Here is a 25843-nt window from a genome sequence, read left to right on the forward strand (position 1 = left end):
CGAAGCCGATTTGAAACTATGCAACATGGACCCAATTAAATGACCTTGAAGAGATGGCCGAACTGCCATACACTCCTTTGAGTTCAGCTAGATCACAAATAAGAACATCTAGCCAGTGCATGTGCGACACCTGTGGCCGGCCATGTGCTTCGAGGAGCGGCCTCTATTCACATCGCTGACCATCAACTGTGACGCGATCTGTCATGTCGACAGCTCAGACCACTACTGTAACTAGCATTGCTTTTAAGAGGAAGACACAGGGTCAACGGTTTGTCTGAATATTTATTTTTGCGTGCTCAAATTCAAGTTTGTTCTACAAAAATTTGAACCATATGTGCTTAAAGCTGAATAAGTCATATGTTCTCAACCCTGATGAACCAAAGGTTTGAACTCTGTCCTTGTGTACCTTAGATATACGCACACAGGTCTACTGTACAAATATTAGCCTGATACAGAACGAGTCTCTCTTGTTTATTTATCCGACATGTAAGATAAGTTGTTGGCTGTTTATCTGCAGTTATCTGAACTGCATCTCATCTCACTTTTCTTTCTTTTTTTTTCTTCATTATTTTAATTTGACATTTTTATTTAAACCTGTTTGTGTAAACTGACCTGAAAGCACTTTACACTGACTTGTTGTGTCAGTTTATGGCACTATTAATGGTTTACTGAAAGACATGCTGCCTTAAATGTATTTTTTTTTTTCTATCTGAAGACATATCCGTTTATGTAAGTAAGAGCAGATCGTTCCATATTATTTATTGAATAAGGTTGTCGACTTGAATAATGCCTAGATTTCATCTTGCTTATTTATATGACTTTTGAACTTAGCTGTTTAAATAAATGAAAGATTCTTACCTCGCTGAGTGAAGTGTCTTTTTTTTTTTTTTTGGAAGTACTATAACCAAGATTTAAACTTTGTAGGCTACACGGTAGTAATCATGTGATTCTCACCCCTGCCGAGTGGTTAAGAAGGATTACAGCTGCATTCTTGAGGATTTTCTGTTCTTTCTCTCAATATTTTGTCATAATTTTAATTCAAACTTCATGCTTTGTGTATACTGTCGGCTAAATTTAGGGATGCTCTTTCACTTTAAAAAAAATATTGTTGGTTTAACTTAAAAAAAAAATAAGTAACCTGGTTGCCTTAAAATTTTAAGTTGATTGAACTGGAAAAAGTGAATTAATACAATAAAGGAGATTGATTTAATCATCAGAAACTCAACAAAAATAAGTTATCTGAACTAAATAAATTAAGTTGATTTGACAAAAGAAAAAATGTTGTGATAACAAATCTTGAAATTTTTTTTTTACAGACACAGCATCAATTTAGATTTAATTTTTGTAGTTTTCTGCCCATGGTCTAGGGCTGTTTGCCTTTGAGCTTATAACAAAAAATGAGCTGTTTTGCCCTTTATCCTCAAACAAAAGGCCCCAATAAGTGTAGACATAAACGACTGATTCAGTAAACAACACACACACACACACACTACATTGTACAAGTGTAGGACACCCCCTTCTAAAGAACACTCTCCTCAAACAAGCATTTTCAGTAGAATGAGTCATACTAAACTCTCTTGAATGTCACCAGTATGATTAAGTGAGTCTGGTGACCGTCATAATCAAAACCCAAGAAAGCCATATCATTTGTTTGAGCACACAACCTTTGACATCATCAACAAAAGATATGGGAAGCAGTTTCCATTTTATATATTTACACACCTTTATAAGATAGCCTTGCCTAAAACACGTTTAATATTCATTCTGAAACTTTTATAGCATATCTAATGAATCAATGTAAATCTTATATATATATATATATATATATATATATATATATATATATAAAACATTAATTTATATAATGAGAGCCAACTTACTGAAATCCTATTTAAACTTATTAATATTGTTTGAACAGTGCTGGATATGTGATAAATTGCTTTTGTAAATAGCTTTGGATAAATATAGGCTAAATGAATAATAATAAAAAAAATGTTACATGTAAATAAAATAAAATGTTAAATAAATAAATAAAATGTTACATGTTAATAGTCAAGAAACTCTTTAGATCGTGATCATCAGAATAATGACAGCATTCTATAAAGCAAAATACATAAATCACAGCCACTTATGTCGGGTATAATAAAGGCTTTTGTGAATTAGCCTATTAGCCACAACAAGCATGTTGCGACTAGACTGGTGTGAATTGCTAGCAAACAGACACACACCAGTATAGTAAATATTGTAGCCTATTGCAAATTGGGATTGTGGCCTATATAAAATGACAAATTCATTGAAACAGGATTCAAATGCAATACAATTCTGAGAATCTGCTGCCTGTAACATCTAAAAAGTTATCTGAGCCAAATATGTTAAAATAATCTTATGAGTCCCATCAGATTTAATGTTAATTAATATTTATTTATTTATTTATTTTTTTGTATGTTTATAATTCGTAGGCTAGCCTACTACGGTGCCCGTAAAGGGACATGGACTGAAGGGAAAATGAGATGGAAGAAAAATGTGCCTATTTATTTATCAAAAAATGCGTTCTCTCGTAATTTGCAAATGTTTTGTGTTTCCGGAGACACTTTGTGTTCGCTTTTAAAATGGTTTTGTCCACCTGTGAAACTTTGTGTTCGCTTACAAAAGGTGTGAGTGCATGCAAAGTTTCATGCGAACGCAAAAACATTAAAATATGAAATAGGCCGATGTAATTTTTACTCCCATATCTCTTTTTTACAGGCCTACACGGTGGTGTAAAAAAATGAGATGGGAGTAAAAATGACATATTTTAATGTTTACATATATATGTTAGTAGCCTATTCCTCTACTGTATATTTTTTCCACCACCCCTTCTTTATGGGCTCACAGCCTACCTTTTGTGTGGTTATAGCTTTAAATATAAGTAGGCCTAATAGAACTAAATGTTTATGTTTATATCTATTTGTATAAAGTAGGCTATTTTTTTGTTTTGGTATCGTATTGTTATTTAGTTATTGTATATTGTTTTATGAATGTGGTATGAAATTTTTTAATGCTAATTATTTTGACAGTAACTACTTGAGAAAATATAGTCCATCAGAATGTATCAGAATATTAATTATATTTTGTACAAATTTATAAAATAATGATTTATTTCTTGTTTGAATTTTGACTGTGATGTTTGTCACATGTCATGCATGCATATAAACAGTAGTAAGTGAATTTAAGACATAAATAGAAAGCGAATAAGCAAACACACTTATTGCTTAGGTGTGATTACTTCAAAGTGCTTAATCACGTTGAGTGAGCATCTTCAAAATTGATTTGCCAGCATCTAGTTATTGTTTAAGTGGCCAGTTGACGTTACAATCCAGTAGAGGGCAGCAGTATAACACATCCGTGGCGAGTTACATCTCAGTTAAAGGGATCGTTCACCCAAATGACGATGCTGTCATCATTTACTCACTCTTATGTTGTGTTCCAACCCTGTATGAGTTTCTTTCTTCTGTTGAACACAAAATAAGTTATTTGGAAGAATGTCAGTAACCAAAGAGTTTCCACTGACTTCCATATGTATAACAATATGGAAGTAAATTTGAGGGTGAACAATCCCTTTAAGACAGTGGCTTAAGAACTAGTTTGACCACCTAGCAATTAGTTAAGGCTAATCAGTTCTACTTTTACTAATTTGACCCATATACCTTTTTATATAACTGACTTAAAATATGAATGACCTTGAAGAAGTAAAATTAGATAACTTGTAAGACTAGTCTAAGCAGTTTGCAACTGGCAACATGAGATGATAGGATCAACAACACATTTAATTGTTGAGACTTCAGTTCATGAAAACCTTCACTTGCAGGTGTTAAGATGGAAAAACATGGTAAAAGCTGTGGATGTTCCTTCCTACGAAACAAAAAGTCCACATGAGGGACAGATTATGAAGTATACAATCACTTTTGTACAAACCTGTGCCAGAATCATTTGAATCTTTGCAATTACACAACACCTTATTAAAACATAATCAGACACGTGACATAAAAACACAAAAAACATGCCTTCAGTTTCACAGCTGTGCGATCACAATGAATGGTCAGCAATCTTTAGACAAAATCCAAATACGCAACAAAAACATAAAAGACTGCCATACTGAACTGCAACATACAAAGGCTTTCTTGTGTGGTTTTGTAAATGAATTGCAATTGGAAAGCAATAGTTCCAGATGCTGTAGGTTTACATGTGACAGATTGACTGGGAGTGGAAGACTTGCACATTCTTTCTGGATGGCATAAGAGTTCCCTCCTTGTGGACCGAGAATTGGGAAAATCATTGCTATTCTGCCAAGAACACAAACACATGGTTAAAGTGAAAATGCATTGGCATGTGTCTATACGAATGAGCCTCTGCCCAATAGCCCATTTTATTTCCTGAGGTTATTTTTTTAAAGAGTAGTAAGTGTGGTGGGAGGGACTTGACACAAGCCCTCTTTATCTGGATTTTTTTAGGTGTGGATTACCACGCACAAAAGCATAAATGAATAATAATAATAATTTCTGCATGTAAACAGTCAGCATCATTTAGAGATTGTAAAGCAAATGTACTGTTAATCTAGTTTGCCAAAACAAGAAATCAAATAATGTTATCAAATGAGCCAAAGGAAGTAACCTTCAAATGTAGCCATAACGAGATAATGTCCATCCAGCATTCCTAGTGTAATGATACTTCATTATTGATACTCCATGGTACTTTAAAGAATGGTATGCAAAAAAAAAGAAAAAAAAAGAAAATGGAAATAATCCAAATGTTTCCATTGTAAAAATGTCAAACAAAGTGGAATTAATATGATATTTTGCCCCAAAAAACATGATATGGCTTTAATATTGAGTAACTTGCAAGTTATATTAAGTATTGCCAGTTAGTTTGTCATTTTTCGCTCCACCAATGAAACTAGTTCCCAATTTCGAAGCAGAATCAACCTTTCCATGTCCGTGCAGTTATTAAAGTTATTAAATTAAAGGAGTAGTTCACTTTAAAAAAAGTGTAGTTTCACTTTTTTTACTCACCCCCATGTCATTCAAGATGTCCATGTCTTCTTTCTTCAGTCGAAATTTTTTTTAGGTTTTTGATGAAAACATTCCAGGATTTTCTCCATATAATGGACTTCAATGGGAACCAAACGGTCCAGATGAGAGTTTCAGTGCAGCTTCAAAGGGCTTTAAACGACACCAGACGATGAATAACTTAAGGGTCTTATCTAGTGAAACAATCGGTCATTTAAAAAATTAATAAAAAAGTTTACGTTTTATAAGCACAAATGCTCGCCTTGCTCTGTTCTGTGATGAGCGTTCGTGAATCTCCTGTTCAAATTCGTTCATAAAAATGAACAAATCTTTTTCCGTGTCATGACTCGAAGGGTCCTAGATAAGACACTTATTCATTGTCTGGTGTTGCCCTTTGAATCTGCACTGAAACTCTCATTTGGACCTTGAACCATTTGGTTCCCAATGAAGTCCATTATATGGAGAAAATCCTGGAATGTTTTCATCAAAAACCTTAATTTCTTTTTGACTGAAGAAAGAAAGACATGGACATCTTGGATGACATGGGGGTGAGTAAATTGTCAGCAAAAGTTTTTTTAAAAAGTGAACTACTCCTTTAATTAGTTCGACTTGAAGTGGCGATCATAGACGGTGGCGATGCAGACTTGAAGTTTGGCAGTTTATATCTCACAATTCTGCGAAAATAAGTCAGAATTGCGAGATAGAATTGCGAGAAAAAAGTTAGAATTGGAACTACAGAGATGTGGAACTGCTGTACATTTTTGATATTTATGTTTTATGTGATATGCCTATAAAACACATGACTGCATCTTTTACCACACAGGTATTCCAAGGTATTCCAATAAAATACAAAGACTGGTAGGCTACAAACAGACATTGTATTATCATGGTAGGCTATAGTAGGTCTCTCTGCAAAAAAAAAAAAAAAAAAAACAAACAAACAAAAAAAAAAAGGTCTCTGCAATTTGAAAGTGAATATTAAGTATGAAGGCGTGTTAGCGTGAGGCTAAAGTGTGTCAGTCTCTAGAGCGGTACCGTGAGTTAAAGTCCTCAGACATTCCTATGCAGTGACTGTGGATCATCTATTGTGTGCTCGCGAGCGGCTTCAGTGTCTGCACTGCTGCTGATTTAATAAGTTTCCCGCCTCCATCAGTTTAAACGCAGCACAGTTTTAATGCTGCGGGACAAATTTAACAGTCATATTCTGAAACCATGATGAAGTTTCACTCTGTTTCGAGCGAGAGACGGTTTTCTGTTTTGACTTTCTGCAGCGGTAAGTTGTATCTCCTGTCGTTTGCACGTGTTTATGTCAAGTTTATGTTTTCAAATATGCTGCTGCTGGCCTCAAAACAACGTTTGATCGTGTGTTTTAGTTTTAGTTGATACAAAGTTTTCTCGGATTATGTCGGAAATGAAAGAAAGAAAGACAGTTTGCCTTATAAAACTTTCTCAGTTGTTTCATTTCGTATGTATACTTTTGTGTAATATTTAAACGATACTTCATGATTCAATGATGCTCAAATGGCAAAAACGTAAGATACCATGGTAATACCATGCTCTGGGCATGGTATTACTATGGTAACGTTACTTTTTTGTTAATGAAATAAATGCTTCTCAATGAGCTCAGACAGGAGTCAAGTTTGACTGTGACAGAGCGAACTAAATAAAAGACATATGATAATGTTTTTAAATCGTGTGTGACGACGACGTTGATGATGATGATGATGATTTTTCAAAATTGCATATGCGAAGGGGAAATATTTTAGTAAATAGTAGGCTAAGTTAAACTCAAAACAAAGCACAGTTGAGACATTTTCCTGTTCCCCCTTTCTGCCTCTACAGGCTCCCCCAAGTCTAGTTTGGTGAAATCAGCCTCTAATGGGAATCTTATGTTGTTCTAGTAAAAGTGTAGTGTGACTGAGTTGATCCTGGGGTTTGGGCTTTTTATGCTCAAACTCACTCAATCCATTTTCATTAACCAGCCTGGAAAATGTGAATTGATGGAAAACTCTTCTGCTGGATTGAGAGACTTGGAGGCAAGTAAGGCTATACTGTCCTGTGATCAGATGGGATCTTTTGCTTTGCATTTTAAACAAGCCTATAATCATAGATCTTTGATCAGTTATGACACAATATTTAGATTTTGTACATTTTCGCATGAATTGAATTACAGAATGTCATGTGCACATTCAGTGTTGTGAAATTGAATCTGGGATGACACACCTGTCCTGAATTTAATGTAGCTAAACAAGAATGACTGTGCCAGAAGACACGACACACCCACAAATGGTCAAAGATTGTCAAACTGTTCATTTATGACTGCGAACACGGATTCAATGTCAACAACTGTCTCTTCCAAGTGTTTGGGCATTCCCAAATTGATATAGGCTGATATCTTTGATTTTGACAAATTGTCAATTTAAAGAAGATTTTAAAAAAAAGCTGACTGAGAGATTATTTTCTTAAAAATGTATAAAATAGATGAATAAATATATTTAGATCCCAAGAGTATTTGCAATTAGTTGCCAAGACAAAGTTTTAAGTTCAAGTTTTTCATCAAATATCAATGATAATCATCAATGCACTACACAACTTTTGCTTGGGTTTATGCTAATTACCAAAAGTCAGATCCAGTATTATGCAGGTGTTGGGCAGTCGGAGTTGACCGTTTTCATAAAAATCGTGTAATGTATGAGGGGAACAGACTCAGATTTTTTATAATTAAGATTCTATTCAGTTTGTATGATATCAAACTGATAGTTTTAGCTGAGTTTAGAATGCCTTTAGTGTTCTTAATATCTGTTTATATTTTAAAGTAGTGTGGTTTATTCCAGCCCTAACTCTAATAAAAGTGATCAGAGATCAGCAGCAGTTGACCTAGTTCCATTTATGATGGGTTGTTAGCCGAGATTGTCCTAATCTCGGTTGAACCTGCATGCATGTTGACATTGATGTCATTGTTTACCCTCACATAAACTTTGTTATATTAATATGAACTGTTCCAGAGATGAATGAGGCTTTGCTCCATTAGCTGACATTTGCATATGAACAGAATCAAGCACACATAATTAACTTCAGAAAAGAAGGGGAGAAGGAGGGGTGCAGAGGTGGATTTAGGGAGGTGGGAATTCCCGTAATTTCCAATCGTTACAATGGCCTCATGCCTCAACAGACACTCATACCCACCCACCGCTCTGGGGGCGTGACTGCCTCTTTACTGCTACAGCTCGTAGTTTAGATAAGTTAAGTAAGAGTTGTCTTTGATGAGTTCAGGTTTGTAGGACTCAAATGCCTGGGACACCTCCTGCAGGCTGGTTGATACGTCGGTTGTTTGTACGCCACCATGAGATCTGTAAGGATTGCAGGAAATGACCTTAAGGGTTTGGTTGCAATCTCTCATAGTGTATACAAATAAAGGCTGGCAATACTTCTTGGCTTCTACAACTTTTCAAAGTTTAATTAGTGGCATTTCTTCTCCCATGATGGGGAATGGGAGTGGTATAGATTCCAATGAAATAGTTTCAACACAATTTGCCAGTCCCAACAACCTACAAATCCTAGCATAAGCGCTCCGAATTATTTGTTATTAAAGAGTCTACATTCACAAACCACTGTTCATTTTAACAGAAAAGCTAGCATACTGTTTGTGATTTGACATGGCATCCAATACAAATAAATAATGAATAACAATTGCCTTAAAGCTACACTGTGTAACTCTTTTAGTTTATTCTTAGCTGAAAACACTTGGTTCTTTCAAAAATATATGTGCTCATTAATGTATTGACTTCGTTCAAGTAATAAAGTATTCTCGTGAGTGTATAATATGCCATTGAAAATACATACGGGTAAAGGGTTCTAATGTTGGTCGCCATGTTGCCCCTCCATCTTGAAAGTAAATTAGCCAAAGAGGGACATACCCATTAATTCAAGATTCGCCTTTCGCGTTTACGTTAGAGTTAACACTCATGGACGAGGTCGAACTGGAAGCCATGTTAATCTTGGACTACATTGGCCACCGTAGGAGTTAAAACGAAATCGGAATTGAGAGGAACAAAAAACTATTATTCACTGGATGGTCTTATACCTTTTCACCACTAGATGGGGGTAAAAATCACACAGTGTAGCTTTAACTAATGCAGAAAAATCCATCCGTTTGGGACCAGACCTGGTTCCTGAATCAAATCACAGAGAGTGCTTGAATTTAGTCTCGCCCTTTGCTATTGTAATCACTGAGTCAGTTATCGCAAATTTGAGAATGAATCCTTTATTTATATGAACTTGGGGCTATGTATTGTAGCGTGTAGGGTGCCGCTTGTCAAGCGTGGCAAACAAAATTTTTATTCAAGTTATGAATTATATTAATTATTATATCGCCTAGATGGCACACAATGCATGTTCCCTTTATAATGACTAAAAAGCTGTCAGTCATTCATTTGCGATCTCACAAAGTTCTGTTATATCCGGGGGGTGGGGTGTGTACAGGGATGTCCATGTGGGGGACTAAGCTCCTCTGGTCTGGGCTCTCCACTAAGCCTGAGGATACTTTTACATGACAACGATGTACAAAAAATAGATACGTTTTTACGATCCCAGTTCACACTTTTCTGCGAAAAGGACTAAAAACACTGTTGAATCCATGCCAGGCAAGTAGTTACCGATGTCAGCATGTAAACTAAAATTCACATTGTTTCATACCTGTTTTCAAAATCTTGAGTTTTTCCGCCCTCAGATGCCATTTCTAAATGAACGGCCAAAAGGCATAAAAAGTTGTCAGTTGTAGTTGAAAACTGTGTAGTGTAAATGGCCCCTCACATTGAAGAAATCAAGTAGCTAGTCATGACTGTTTCCAGAAACCATATTGTTGCAAATTGGTTGTTTAACCACGTTGGTTAAATGATGTCACGGAAGTAGTGGACTAATAACTACTTTAAATGAATCTGTTTGAGATTGAATTAATGCTAGATGTTTAGCTCCAAATTACAGACATTGCATCAGAGGACTATTTCAAATTTTTCTCAGTTATCGCTGTAGAAGGATACTCAACTGTCATTATGAAGTAATTTTTGGAGTAAAAGCATGTTATTAAATGTTGTCTTTTGTTGGACAAGTTCGTACTTCCTAGCTCATTTTTTCATGGGCGAGCCAAATTCTCTGGGCGAGCAAAGCAGAGAAAGGGGAGGTTACCATTCCCCGTATGAAATCATAGAGGGGAGATTCAAGATCAGCGTGTCTGAGCTTTCGTTTTCTCTAAGGGCTGGTTCACACGGGATGATTCTAAAATTTTGATTCTAAAATGAATTTGTGGTGCGCCATACCGCCGGGCGCCGGCTGTTTTGTATTTGTTTGAGAATTGGAATCGAAATCAAAATCTAATTGAGAATTGGAATCAAAATAGAATCGAAATCAAATCAAATTGAGAGCATGCAAATCAAAACCTGTAGTTCCAAACCTCACAACCTTGCGATGCTGTTTGCGAATGTTCGTTGGAACTATGGTCTCGGGAAACACTGAACCGTTGAACTATGCTGATAACGACAGACCATAGTTGGCTAACGATACTTTTGGGATTGAACCCCAAAACAACAGCAACCCCCTTCTTAACAACAGCTTAAAAAACTGGCCAGAATGAATGAAAAAAAAAACCCAAAACAATATTTTGCCATTACTTCATGGTCAGACCACCTTATGAAGTCATGTGGACACATGACAGTTCATCATAAGAACGAAGGTGTGTCTGGTTTATCTGTTTGGTGATCTCATACAACAGCAGGAATGCATTTTTGTTTAAGTAATGTTGAAGAATGCATTTTGGGAGCAGATTAGGACAGAACTTGTTTAGTTGCTTCTGATGATGACGACAAGTTCTGAAATCACATTTTCCCTTCAGTTTAAAAGTGAACATGCCATGCCAGATTTTATGTCCGTGATGGCAAACACTATTATTTATTGTGTCTCATGAACACACAATGACAGAATTTTCCATTTGGGTGAAATGTTCCATTCATTTTAGGTGTGCAAATCAATGGACATTAAAGCTGCAGCACTTAACTTTTGGTGCTCTAGTGGTTAATAAACAGAACTGCATGCGTCTCGCAGAAGAACATTGTAGCCGAAGCACCTTCTCTCTGTTTATGTCTATGATGTGATTTCAGGGTAAGACAAAAACACGGTTTGGACAATGGATTCATGATGTACTCACTCATTTTATAATTTGTGTCCCTGAGTTCAATATGGGCAACCCACTTTTTTCCTGAGCATGTTATTGGCCATGGCTTTCTGTTCCGGTAGATTGCATCACAAAGCCTGTCACCTGTTTCCAGAGGGGGACAGAGTACTTAGAGATACCCCTTGCAAAAGTTTACTCAATTACAAGTAAAAGTACTACAGTCAGATGTCTACTACTTAAGTAGAAGTACTAAAGTACTTGTGTTTAAAAGTACTTGAGTATCAAGAGAACATTTTCTAAATATTTCATTACTACTGCCACAGTGCTTACATGTATGTACAGGAATGTCCTACTTGGAGTTATGAAAAATGTTAATGTATACCTTGGAGAATGTAAAAGGAATTGAAAGTAAAATCAAGTCATTTTCATCTTTTACCATGTTGCTTTATTTAAAGGGTTAGTTCACCCAAAAATGAAAATTAAGTCATTAATTACTCACCCCCATGCTGTACCAACTCCGTAAGACCTTCGTTCGTCTTCGGAACACAAATGAAGATATTTTTGATTAAATTTGAGAGCTGTAACTACCACATTGGCTCCTAAGGGACTGCCTCTTGATGGCCCAGAAAGTCAATGAAGAAAATGTTTAAATATCCCAAGTGACTACCGTGGCTCAACTATATGTTTATCAAGTGACGAGAATACTTTTTGTGCGAAAAAACAAACAAAAATAACGAGTTTATTCGACTATTTCTTTTCTTCCTTGTAGGCCAGAAACGAGACTTCCTTAGATTTCCACGACGCATGCGCGAGAATTGCGATCTGAAGTAGTGTAAGGAGATCGCAATTCTCGCGCATGCGTCGTGGAAATCTAAGGAAGTCTCGTTTCTGGCCTTGGGATATTTAAACATTTGGGATATTTAACTTGGGATATTTAAACATTTGGGATATTTAAACATTTTCTTCATTGACTTTCTGGGCCGTCAAGAGGCAGTCCCTTAGGAGCCAATGTGGTAGTTATACAGCTCTCAAATTTAATCAAAAATATCTTTATTTGCTTTCCGAAGACGAACGAAGGTCTTACGGGGTTGGTACAGCATGGGGGTGAGTAATTACTGACTTAATTTTCATTTTTGGGTAAACTAACCCTTTAACATAAAAAATTCCGAAAACTGAAATAGTCTGGTGAGGTGGAGCCACGTATTTATTGGCACTTTCTCAGGATGGGCCTGCTGTGTCTTCATCCATTGTTTCATCCATGGTTTTGTCGCTTATCTAAATCTGACCATGGAGTTGACTTTGGTGGAAAGCTGAAGGTGATTGCTGATAGGCTGTCCCAATCAGTGGCGCCTGCACAATACAATCACGTTTGAGAGGGAAACAACAAATTGAGGGTGTCCGAGATTTTTCTTTTTTCCATGTTTTTTAATTTTTTTTTTTAAGAAGTAGTAACGGTACTCACGGTTATGGATAGAAATCTAGTGGAGTAAAGAGTACAATATTTCCCTCTCAAATGTACTTGAGTAAAGTCATGAGTACTCCCCAAAAAATGATACTAGATAAAGTACAGAGTTATAAAACGGTTAGTTCCAATCCTTGATTTTGATTGTATCACTATACAACTCCCCTAGCAACCACTCTTGGGAACTTGCAACATGGGAAACACATGTTTGATCTCATTGATATTGTTCATTGTGTAGTAGAGTATTGTGAGAGTTCGAGTAAGCGAGTGTACCTTCATTTTACATATAGGATTTTCTTTCAAGTCAGTCCTATATTTATAATGAAATCTGTTTGAATGTCACAGCCTCTCGTATAGGGTTGGGTATCGAGAATCGAGTATCGATTGGAACCGAGACTAACTTTTCGTTTTTCCCGGAATCGTTCAAAAGTTAAAATTTCGATTCCTAGTTTCGATATTCACAGTCCGCCGAGCGGAAGAAGAAACCGCTGAACAACACCAACGAAGAAGCGTCTACCGGAAGTGTTGGCATAACCACGCGAGTCGAACATGAGTACCTTACATCGGCGATCCAAAGTGTGGCTTAACTTTTCTAAAAATAACGAAATCTCGGCAAAATGCAAAATTTGTGACAAAAGGAGTATTTTTACAGGAGGAGTATTTCCTTCAGAAAGGATTATTTCCTTCAGAAAGGCCGTTGGTTAGCAAGGTTAGCTAAACTTTTTTGACCCTGCCTCTTAAAAGAATCGGAATCGAGAATCGTTAGGAACCGGAATCGAAACAAGGAATCGCAATCGGAATCAGAATCGTTCAAATTCAAACGATACCCAACCCTAGTCTCGTACCTTATTGCCATTTTTCCCAAATAGAGGAAAAAAATATCAGGGACAGTACCTTTAGAGGGGTGGTATAATGCCCTTTTTACAAGATTTAAAATAAGTCTTTAATGTCCCCAGAGAGTGTATGTGAAGTGTTAGCTCAAAATAGCCCACATATTTACCCCAGATATTTTTATATAGAATGTTAAAATTGTCACTTTTTGAGGGTGAGCAAAAACACACTGTTTTTCTGTCTGTCCCTTTAAATGCAAATGAGCTGCTGCTCCCGGCTCAGAGGGCGGAGCTAAAACTTTAAGCCTTTTATGTTTAAACTGGAGTCTGACAATGATGGAGAAACTCAAGAAGAAGGGGCATGTAAAATGCAACAGGACATTTCTGAATGGTTAGTTGATGAGTTTATGTAGCTTATGTGTAGTTATTTTGTAGTCATTGATTTTCTGTCACGATAATTTATAAATGTCGTTCCCGGGGGTGGGGTATTTGTAAATTTTAGGGTTAGTGATGTCACTAACTCGGGAGGAAGCTTGTGTAGTCCCTATCAGCCAATTGTTGTTGTCCTTAAAAAGCAATTTCATTAAAATCAAACATCTTCCTTTGCTTTGAATTTTGAGGGTTTTAACTTTGCAGATGATGTTGTTTATGCTCAAACAGCAACATTATACACTAACTAAAGTTAGAAAAGTGAAATCATAATCAACCCCCCCTTTAATGATACCATAAATATTGTTGAGGGGAGTGTGCTGCTACTTTTAAAAGTTAATCACATTTTCTTCAGATCAAATTTAGTGTTTGTAGATGGTTAGCACTGATTATTTCATTTATTTTCTAGTGTCTTTTACGCCCTTTTCTCTTTCACCGAGTCCATGTATGATTACAAGCACTCAAGTACTGAGTTATGAAAGAAATACTCCTCACTGTGTTAGCACAGTGATTTATCATCAGCTGTGTGGGTGTGGGAACTGAGCCGTGTTTGAAGACTGACTGGCTGAATCCAGCTAGAATCAATGCAGCGAATGCCCCCCTTTAATTGGATTTGGACTACCCCCTCCAAGCAGGCTTTACATTCCAGAGACCCCTGCATTTTTATAGGGACGGGGGGGCTGCTGACTGTAGTGAGATTTTGGAAAGCTGTGTGATTTCCTGAGATGGAGATATTTTTGAGTGGATGTGAATTTTCATTTCATGCTGTCAGAATGTGCATCCTGTCCTTGTAATATTTCTTCAGTGTTTTAAACAAGGTTTCTGTTGTGGTGAAGTGCAATTTTTACAACTTCTCCAGATAGCACCTAGCAAGACACAAAACAGCTTGACTCTGACAAGGATTGAGAAACTTTATCTTACCTTGGCCATGCCAAGTAAAACCAGTGTTTTGAATTACAGTATGTTTCCTCTTGCATTGTCATATTTTCTTTATTCATTCAGAAAACATTTGTAGGCCATATTGCTTATTCATTCAGGGGATAATAGAAGTTGTTTTTTGAAATGTATTTTTTTTTTGTTCCCCTCTCATCTAGTTTCCTGAACCCGAGGTCTTGGGAGAAGAGGTTACCGTCGGGAGGGGCGAATAAATTGAGAAGACACAGCCGTCACTTTCTGCTGCAGTCATCCTAAAGCTTCCACTTCAGGCAGACCCACTGAGATTCTCTCTCTTATTTCAAGGCCATTGTCTCTAGGGGTAGTTTGCCAGAAGCTTGTCTCGCTTAAGTTGAGCAAAGAGAATCTGTCATCAGGTGCCTAGTGATATGACGGTTCGTGTGGAGAGACAGGCGCATATTGGCTTCATGAGCTCCATGGCCTCTGAGAGGGCTTCCGCTGTGCTGGGATTGAAGAGTCTTGGTAAGCAGACTTCAGCAAGTAACGGAGATGCTCTCATATCTGTAAACTATGGCTTGCCTGAGAGTGAATCCCCTCAGACTCCTGTCCATTATCCGTTTGACCCCTTGGAGGGGGAGTCAACAGGCACAGAGTGCAGAATACGGAAGTCTTTAGATACTAGATCTAAGAGTTTGGATTGCTTGGGCGATACCTACAGGGCCACGAACTGCAGCTGTGGGGCTGCAGGGCATTGGGAAGAAGGGTTGTACGTTTGCCAGATGTGTGGGTTTTTCAATCCAGTGGAAAGCAAAGAAGGCTGCCCAGAGAATAGCTTTCCTCCTAAAAGCTGGGGAACGGTGCCCCAGCAGAGGAAAGCAGAAGAGATTTCTTCTGATGTTTCTTGCCTCACTGGAGGGCGGCCAACATTGAATGGCTCAGATGGTGAACTGTGCCAGATGGAAATAGTCCTCGGCCAAAACACGGGGAGCCTGTCGTTCTGCGGGCTGGATTTGAGGCGAAACAGTGTGCCAGTTTCCTCGCCACCTCAATGTGCCAATGGCTGCGGCATTGGTGTGAAAAACAAGATGCGTGACAGAATGGACTTTGTATGTGCCGTGTGTCATAAAAATGGATTCTCTAGTCTGGAAAGGCTCAACAGGAAAACCAAACCCGTGTGCACTCAGGGCAGGTGTCTTAAGAGGTCCACACCCCTCAGGTTGTCTGCAAGTCAGGACTGTAGTGACAGTGAGGGCACCGTGTCTGACAGCGAGTTTGTGCGAAACAAGAAAGAACGCTCTACTGTCCTGGTCAGGAGGTACCTGAAGAACAACCAGAAAATTAAAAAGACTGTGTGCACCGGCACCAGAGCTATAGTGAGGACGCTACCCACCGGCTGCATCTCTGAGAGAGTCTGGGAGTCTGTTTGTGGGAAAACATGCCACCTGGGTGAGAGGCGCACGCATGAGGTGAGGGGATACAGCAGAGCGCTTCAGACCATCCAGCTGCAGGTTTCCAGGGCCCTTCTCATCTACCCAGGGGTCAAGTATGCAGAGGTAAGGTCAATTTCTCTTTTCACAAAAGCTCTGCTTGGTATGAATGCTTCCTTTATGAACTGATAGTTATTCGGGTGTTATGTTAAAGGTCTATGAATGTGCCTCTCTCACAGTTGGTGCCACAGTTCCTGCATTGAATGTTGGTGTTGTAGCTAGCTCATATATTTGAATTTCTTTGCTGTTTCAAGTGGGTTTTATCTCTAAACAAATAATTATGACTGAAGCCTGGATTCTTAGCTTCTTGGGCACTTGTATACAGATTAATAATCAATTTTTAAATAAATTTGTGGCTAAGTCTAAAACGAAATTACTGTTTGCTGTCTTTGCTTTGCTGTTTGCTTTTGAAACTTTTTTTCATCTTTATGGTCTGGTTGAATTCATTGAGAAATCGTAATTATAATGTGTAATTTTCTTATTTTATTCAATTAGTATATGATTCTATACACCGTAACTTACAAATGAGAAAAATCCCAAGCAATTTATTGTATGGGACTAAATGATATTTACAGTGCTGTAAGAATAAGCCACAGTGATGCATTTTTTCATGCTCATTTTCTGTGGTAATTGTAATAGTTCCAGTCTATTTAGCACTAGACAGCACTTAATTTTGCCTGTAATTTGATGAATTACCAATAGGAGGAAATCTTTCTTGCCAAGGAAATTCTTTTTCCTGGAGCTCACAAAGCTGAAGTCAGTGCATGATACAGACACAAAACTTTTCAGCTTGAGGTTTTTCTGACAGATAATTTAGTGGGCGACTGCTGTCTTTTCCAGCAGAACTTCAGATCTATTATGCAGCATATTATATCTGAGCTAAGGCAGACGTTTTACTAGTAGGCTTGTAAAAACCACTGCTTGTTGTGTTAAGGGTCGTTTCAGCGCTGTCTGGTTTCTCCCGCTGGCTGGGACAGTGGGACCCTCTGTTTCAGAGCGTACAGTGGTTCTCTCTACACATTAAGACTTTATTGCCCTGTTAAATGGGTTCACGGAGTTGGTGAGAGTAGAAATAAATTGTGTTGTAGTCATTGCTTGAGACAAAACAGTCATTGCATTCTTTTCTTCACATTTTTTAGTTTATCCACTGATTTGTTATTGGGGTTTTGTTTTGGACACATACATATCAACATCAGTGTGGTTTTGGATTGAACCATGGTGAAGAGTGGCCCAGCGTTATCTCAAATTGGATAGGTTAAAAATGGGAATAGTGGATGGAGAAAAAAAAGAGAAACTTGTATCTGTTCTGGTGGTTTGGCCTAATACAATTGCATCAAAATAAGTCTAATATAGAAAGTGCATATCAAATCCCTTAGTGAAGTGTTATTCAAATGGTGGACTGCGTTCCGGATCCGGACCACGTCTTGGTTCTACCCAGACCACGGGACATAATTGTGCCATTTTATCATTTTTACAGATTAAAGTGTGCAGTGCGTCAAAACAACGGCGCGGTTCACACCACAACCATTCAGGGTTGTTTGTGGTAATGATCTTCCAGATCTATATTTGTTTATCTAGAGCTAAAAGTGCTTATTCAATCCCTTTCCTCTCCATGCGAGTTGCTTCACTCTCTCCCTCGCTAAAGATATTCATATCCAGGTGGGAGAAATATTGACTTTTTGGGAACATTTTTCATAAAAATTCTTAGACATCACTGTGTTGGCTCTCTGGGCCCAAGATTTCAATCTTTGATGGCTATTTTGAGTTTTTAGTTGTTGTTTTTTTCTTCTTACTTTTACAATGTAATATGGCAGCCTCGATGGAAATGTATAACTGTTCCAAAAAAATATTGTCCGGAAAATTAGAGACCGGACTGAATTGAATATCCCTGCCTTTGGGTTTATTCTAGTGACATAGATACTGAGTGTGTCCTTTTGGTTTCTTTAAGCCATTATGATGATTTGCATAATTTAAGGTCTGCTTTATTGGGCCACACTTTCCATAATGCAGTCTTTAGTGTTGGCATGGTTATTTTATTGTCCAGATTTGAATATAAATTGGCATTTGTCCTTGAAACTTTGTATATTAATGCATGTTATAAGTAACTTTGTGAACTAATATAACAGAACATTATTATAGCAGTTTTCTCAAGTGTAATTTCTTAGAACTTAAAAAAAAAAGAAAAAAAAAACATTTTGTGTTAGGGGAAAAAATGCTTTTTGAAATGTATACTATCTTGCCCAATTCAAAAGTGCAACACCCAAGTTTCTATGATATTCTGGTTTCAATAATTTTTAGAAATGTAGTTTTTCCATACTGTCATCCTACTTAGAAATGACAAATTCCGACAATGTTATAATGATGATAATAGACATGTTGTGCAACTAATGATTAGTATATTTTTCCCGTTTTCTGGCTGCCACTAAGAGTAAGACTGACAGGAAATGTACTTTTGTTGCGTAAGCCTGTCGCCTCAGGTTAAATGAGTGGTATTTTCTTGCTAGCTTCATAGCTGCGTATTACGGCTGTCACTTTTGTGAAAAAAATGCATTTATGATTTAGGCTATTCAGAAATCTCAAATTATTTTACGTAATGATTCAATCCATTATAGACGGTTTAAAGTTTAAACTGACTCACTTACTAGGGCTGGGTATTGACACAAATTTCACAATTCGATTCTATTTAGATTCGCAAGCTTGCAATTCGATTTGATTCCGATTTTGATTCGATTCAATATTGATTATTTTGGATATCAGTTACAATAAATGGAGATTTTTCTCAAGGGAATCAAATCTCTTAACTAATGCTGCAAACTATGGGACTCTAGTTGTAGCCTACTAGGGTTCATTAGCCTAATATGAAGGTAATAATGAACTGTTTTGTAGCTATACAAACACTTAAATTACACTTTTATTTATTTTTATAATAAGAAGATTATATGAAAAACATTTAAATGGTGGCTGTCTTAAAAACTTGCCAGATTTATTCAAATAAGCATTAAATATGGAAAAACATTAAGATTATAATGCATATGTAATATGGTGTATTTAGCAAAATGCTCCTCTCTGTAGCTATTTTTTGTAGTTGACTAACGAGTTTATGTGGGTTTTCTGAGGTAAATATGACGATACATGACATTGATTACAAGCTGTTTAACTGACGTCTTTCCACAGTTGAAACGCTGATACGGATTTCGATAAGTTGTACTCTCTTTTAACACAGTTTCTTCAGTTTCACACTTAGGCTAGGCAGGCGTATAATTAAAATTGCAAATAAGGCTAGGCCTATTACAAATTATTGCAATCTTTGTAAAGGTCTCTCGGGTCTAGGTCTTTGTGTTCATCTGGATGATGAAGCTGCATATGCCCCCTCAGTTGTAGTGCTTCTGTGATATGGGAACTCACGATAGCACAGATTGTATACCTCTATGTCCTCCTTCATAGTTTGATCTACAGTCCAAAACCCAAAGTGCTTCAAAATCGAACTCCTCATGTTATTATGGGTTATCATTCATGTCGCATAGGTTGATCACCTTTGTCCTCCATTTTTTTGTCCTCCAACACCAGCAGCAAGCAATTGAAACTATAGGTGCATAAAATTAGTGGGAATTTTCTTTTTAGCTTTTGCAACGCCTACTGCACTTTCGGAATTCTTTATTTTCGGAATTCTTTTTCTGCTTGTTTGTGAGTTTTGGTACATCTATCTTTTTCATTTGTTTAATTAGTTTAAAATGAATAATGTACATATTTGGTTAAAATCGATTCCCGATTTTCGTTTTTGAAACTTGTGTTGGTTGGTCCGATCGATTGTGCAATCGATTTTTTCGAACGTAAAGTGACAGCCCTACTGCTTATCAGCAGTACACAAAATGCACCATCACAAAAAACACTGAATTATGACCAGTACCTGTTTGCTTCTGCCATGAGTCTTTAATTGAGCCGTTCCAATTCAGAAAGTCACTCAGAACTCGAAGTTCTGAAAACGAATTCAGATGTGTGATTGCTGGGGTTAACAATTCAGAACGTTTCCCATGGCATATTTGCCTGTCCTTAGGCTTTAAATGAAATAACAGACTTCTCCTGTTAATTAAGCTGGGCTTGTTCTTTTGTTGTGTTCTTAAGCTTTTACTGGTGTTTGCACACAGCCTCAGATGTTGACACTCTGTGCAAAGAGCTTCCCACTCAACATGTGTTTTAAAGGCAAGCCCTTACATGGCATCCAAGAGGCATCTGTTAATCGTCTCCTTTGTGATTATAGCAGCAGTAGGGAGGAGGAAGTGCAGAGTTGAAACTGTGACCTCCCCCGGCCTTGACCCCTGGTTTTGTTGTCTCAGTGGACACTGCAGAGGAGTCAAAAGGAGCTTATGAGATTGCAAGTAGGGGACATTAACCACAGTGCTGTTTGCGGTTCAGACAACAGCCATGAGATTGTACGTGACTTGTTCTCCTGTAGAAAGTTCTTATAATTTTAATAGTAAAAGACTGTATAAAATCCTACGGTTTAAACCTGTTACTTGGTTAACAAGAATAAGTTCCCTTAAAGGGATAGTTCACTTTGAAATTAATTTTTGATATGTTTTAGCTTACCTCAAGGGCATCCAAGATGTAGGTGTCTTTGTTTCCACATTATTTTAAATTTTGATATTTTTCGATCAAACCGTTGTTGTCTATCAGTCATACACTGGAGGCTAAGGGGGTCCACCAAAGAGCATGCACAGAGAAGTCAAAATTAAACATTATTTAATGACTCGTAAATGTAAGTACACATTGATGGCCTAAGACATGAAACGAGCGGTTTGTGTGAGAAAACAGAGTATTTATATCGTTTTTAATAGGGCTGGGTTATAAATATTGATTTCTCAATATTAATCGATTCTCATTTTTACGAACCGATATCGATTCTTAAATCTCAAGAATTGATTAGTCATCCTATTTCATTTGAATGAATGGGACATTGTATCGCGGCTGCGCGCATCCAAAAACTCACAATAATCTTTGTCCTTTGTTACTATTGATATGAAACAAAGTCTCAATTTTCAAATTACGTCCATTTTCTTTAGAAATTCAAAAACATAAATAGCGTTTTGGCGCTGTGGCGTGAGATCGCTCTGGTGCAGCTCAAGAGGAGCAGCAGCGCTGATCTCTCTTCCAGGTTAATAATAGCAGTCACAACACGAAATAAACATGAATGAGCATCTGAAAGTGTGAAAGACAACTTATCAAAATCCGTATCATGTCACATTGATTCGCTCAATCAGCGTTTCAGCCGTGGAAAGACGTCAGTTAAACAGCTTGTAATCAGTGTATCGTCATATTTACCTCAGAAAACCCACATGAACTCGTTAGTCAGCTAGAAAAAAATAACTCTAGAGAGGAGCATTTTGCTAAATATATACACCATATTACATATGCTTTATGATCTTAATGTTCTTTAATTTTTAATGCATATTTGAATAAATCTGGCAAGTTTTTATGACAGCCACCATTTAAATGTTTATATTTCATATAATCTTCTTATTATAAAAATAAATAAAAGTGTAATTTAAGTGTTTGTATAGCTACAAAACAGTTCATTATTACCTTCATATTAGGCTAATGAAGCCTAGTAGGCTACAACTAGACTCCCATAGTTTACAGCATTAGTTAAGTGATTTGATTCCCTTGAGAAAAATAGCCATTTATTGTAACTGATATCCAAAATAATCGAAATCGAATCGTAATCGAAATCGAATCGAATTGCAAGCTTGTGAATCGAAATCGAATCGAATTGTAAAATTTGTCTCAATACCCAGCCCTAGTTTTTACCTCATGCTACCACAGCGATGTCAAACTGATCGGGCGGTCTGCGCATGCTCTGGAAGTGATCGCTTGCGCGCCTACGTCACTCTTTCTTTATACAGAGTTTTGGAAGTTTTACCTTTCATTAAACATATTTAGATATAGAGGAAACCACAATGGAAGACGATTTCGGTATATCTAAATATGTTAGAAAAAGGTAAAACTTCCGAAAATCTCTGTGTAAATATTAAGTGACATACACACGCAAGCGATCACTTCCGGCGGAACTTTGAACATGATTCAGTTCGGTTCAGTTGGACATTGCACAACTGATTCATATCACTTGGACCTGAATGTGTTTACGCAAGGTAAAAACAATTTACTATTTTGGTAAAAACTACTACGGTACTACTACTGCACCGCCTAACTTCCCATGATCCAATCAATTCCCGAGGACGAAATCCAGTCCCTTCCCACTTTTTTTCGCTATAAGGGAAGAAAGGACTATCACAAGTTTCGTTTCATGCCGACTGATGTTTGGGTTGGTGTGAAAAGAGAGACTATGTTGAAAATGGAATTTACCACAGCCTTCTGTAGTATTAAAGGAAATGAGCCTAATAGCTGTTGCCTGACACACCACAGGAAGATAAACACTGCCTTATTAGCAACAGGGCCAGGGGTCTTCTAACAGACTAATGACCACACTGATAAGAGTACTGAAGAATGAAGAATAATAACATGTTAGAAAGTAACAGCATTAATTTGAACTTAATTTGTAAAGTACATAAACTGAAGTAAACAAAATAATACATGCAATCAAAGGAATCATAATGTTTCTTATTTGTTTCATTCTATTAATGTATAATTAATTAAAATGAAAATCAGTTTATGAATATATAAATACATCTGTATAAATCTAAAAGACTAAAATGCATCATATGTTTAATAGGGATTCAACTGAATTGGTTAATTATTTATTTTAACGCACAAAAATTCACAAAAATGCGGCAGACTCCCCAGTGCTTCATAATGGTGAGAGAGGACATTTTATGAAAATACATTTCCTTATTGCTTCACTCAGCTCAGTTTATTACTGGAAATAAACGTTACTGGAATTACTGGAGTTGTTGTTAGCGTCGCTACTTTACGTTTTCCAAATTTTAATTAATAAAATAAAAGGAAGATGATATGGTTAACAAACAAGTGGGGTGACACCTCAACACATTCCTTTCATTTTCGTAATGCTAACCAGCTTCACAGTTATTTCACTCATGGGCAGAGACCACCTATAGAGAGCCTCGCTATAAACAGCCCAAACCACATCATATCCTGATTCAGACCTTGAAGAGACTGGCAGGTTCTGATAAGACCAGTCCAACTCTCACTAGCACACTGCTGTCAGTGAGCATCTAAATGCCAAACAAAATACAGGACAAGGCTGGGGGGAGGGACACTGTGGCCATGATAGCGCACACAAAGTATGCCTTGTGTTTCTGAGAACTCAAGACACACAATGAGCCATTTTGAGGAGTTTACGCTTAATTCTCATCAACAAAAATCAAGGGTGCATAGCGGCGCACACTTCTGATACCACTTCTGAAAAAAAAGAAAAAAAGCTGTCCTGTCAATAGGGTTGTACGTTTTTGAAAGGTATACCTTTACGGTGCTAATATGGCAGCCTTTAGGGGTAAAAAAATGGTATATTTGATAGGATATCACACCAGTGACCACTTTTTTATTCCCTGAGAGCATAGCAAGGCTACAAGTTCAGATTTGGTGCTTCATTCAAAAAACCAAAAAAATTCTTGAAAACTTCTGCTAATCCCCCAGTTGGAAATGTTATCAGCAGATGCAGATCATCCAAATTATTGATTGCTGGTCTGGCAGGTGTAATGAAGTATCACTACTTTGAACTCCGAGCTGTTTCACTGATACAGTTCAAGGTTCAAAGTGATTTTGTGTTTGTGTTGGCTTACGTTCTTGAGTAATAACTCTTTTCTTGTTAAATGGAGTCTACTGAAACTGAAATGGACAGAACAGTCAACAGAGGAGCAGGTGCTTTTGAGAAGAGCTCTCACAGGAACATCCTGTTGGTGGGCTGTGCTCAAACTGTGACCTCATTCTTAATGTTTGATTACCTCTTATAGAAGTGGAATGGATTTCAGACTCACAATATACCTGAATTATACTGTTTGTGTTATAAATGTGTGGCTGAAAAGCTGCAGATGTCTACATGAATTAAAATCACTTAATAGAGTTTCTGAATTCATTGCACTATTATTTATGTACTTAATATTGTCATGATACTGGATATGATAATGATATCTTGAAAAATATCGATATTCGATACCACGGGGAAATCTGCCATATATACAACTATACAGATCATTTGTTATCTAAATTCTTTGAAAATTTGGGTAATTTGTTGTAATAATATTACTATGTATTACTGAATGTATTGACTATTTTAACAATGTCTTTAATAACAGATTTCTGGGCCGGCCAGTTTCGAACCCTTAGAAAGCCTATGGAGGAGTGATCCAGCTATCAGATTTAATAAAAAATATCGAAAGTCTTATGGGGTTGGAACAACCTGAGTAATTACTGGCACAATTTTCATTTTGGGATGAACTATCCCTTTAAGACCAGTAAGCCACACACACAAAAAAAAAAAAAAAATCAATTTAGTACTCGCGAGCTGTTTGAGATACGGCTTTATGCCAGAGACGGCCACTTGACTAAAATTATTTGCAATACAAGCAGTAGGCCAATTTAAGTGAGTGATAGGAGGCGGGTGTGTGTCAATTCCCTGTCGGAGATGGTGCAGATGATATTGGTAGAAAATGAGTATTGGAACAGTTTCAAATATTTCATTATCAATACATAACAAAATATCAATATTTTTGACAGCAGTAGTCCTTAAACAACATCCTTTCAGAAGCAGATAGTGACCTCTTTATCAAACATTCTGTTGGTAATGCCTCATCAATGTTTTTGAAAAGACTCAAATACTGTTCATCCCTATTTCCAAAAGGGTTTGAAAATGAAAAAGCCATCCAAAAAAAAAAAAAAAAAAAAAACTTGGTAAAAGACTTTCACAAATGCACAGGCAGAAAAGGAAAAGGCAAATAATTTTAAAGTTACATCCATTTTTGCCAACCAATTAGATTTCATTGAACTACCTGAAGGCAAATGAGTCACGTACAGTCTTTAATTCACACTAAACTAGAGGTAATCCACCTTTTTATCACACTTAACGCGTTTCCCTGTTTATGATGTTCCTGTTCTTGATTGTTTGAGGTTGTCCTATCTTACCTTCCTGGGTGTTTTGTCTTAACCTGTCATTTGTATATTGACCTCAGAGGACTGCTGGCAGTTGAGGGTGTTACTCTGGGAAGGTGTGGAGGACTGTTCTTTCTGTGATTCAGAGGAGTGAGGAATGTGCTTTGCAGGCTGCTTTCAGTCCCAGCTGGACCAACAGCCCAGATTTTAGGCTGCTGATACAGACTGTTGCTCCACTGAAAGACAATAGCGTGTCTTTTCAAGCTTTTGTCATGCCACATGCATAAATGGTATGCTGTCAAATCCGTTTTCATGTTTATTTGTTCAAAGGACAGTTGAAAGTGCCAAACATTAGCTACGCTTACAAGGACACCTTTTGTTTAAATAGGAATTCATTCCGATTGAAGAATCTGAACGCTGTGTTCCGAAAAACGCTACATAAAGTGATCTGGTTTATGTCTGCATTTATG

The 25843-nt window shown here is 37.1% G+C and overlaps 1 protein-coding gene across 3 annotated transcripts in view; it reads left to right on the plus strand.

The window, feature by feature from the left end:
* Nucleotides 1-6103: 6103 nt before the first annotated feature.
* plce1 (phospholipase C, epsilon 1) overlaps nucleotides 6104-25843 on the plus strand; it is a 133285-nt gene continuing 113545 nt past the window's right edge. For all 3 annotated transcript variants that reach the window (XM_089121970.1, XM_089121971.1, XM_089121972.1), the window contains exons 1-2: nucleotides 6104-6318; nucleotides 15027-16379. In XM_089121970.1, coding sequence (XP_088978096.1) covers nucleotides 15255-16379 — 1125 coding nt within the window. In that variant the 5' untranslated portion in view covers nucleotides 6104-6318; nucleotides 15027-15254. The remainder of the gene's footprint in view (nucleotides 6319-15026; nucleotides 16380-25843) is intronic.

This window comes from Pimephales promelas, chromosome 17, assembly GCF_988280905.1.
Source record: "Pimephales promelas chromosome 17, fPimPro1.hap1.1, whole genome shotgun sequence".
Lineage (NCBI taxonomy): Eukaryota > Metazoa > Chordata > Actinopteri > Cypriniformes > Leuciscidae > Pimephales > Pimephales promelas.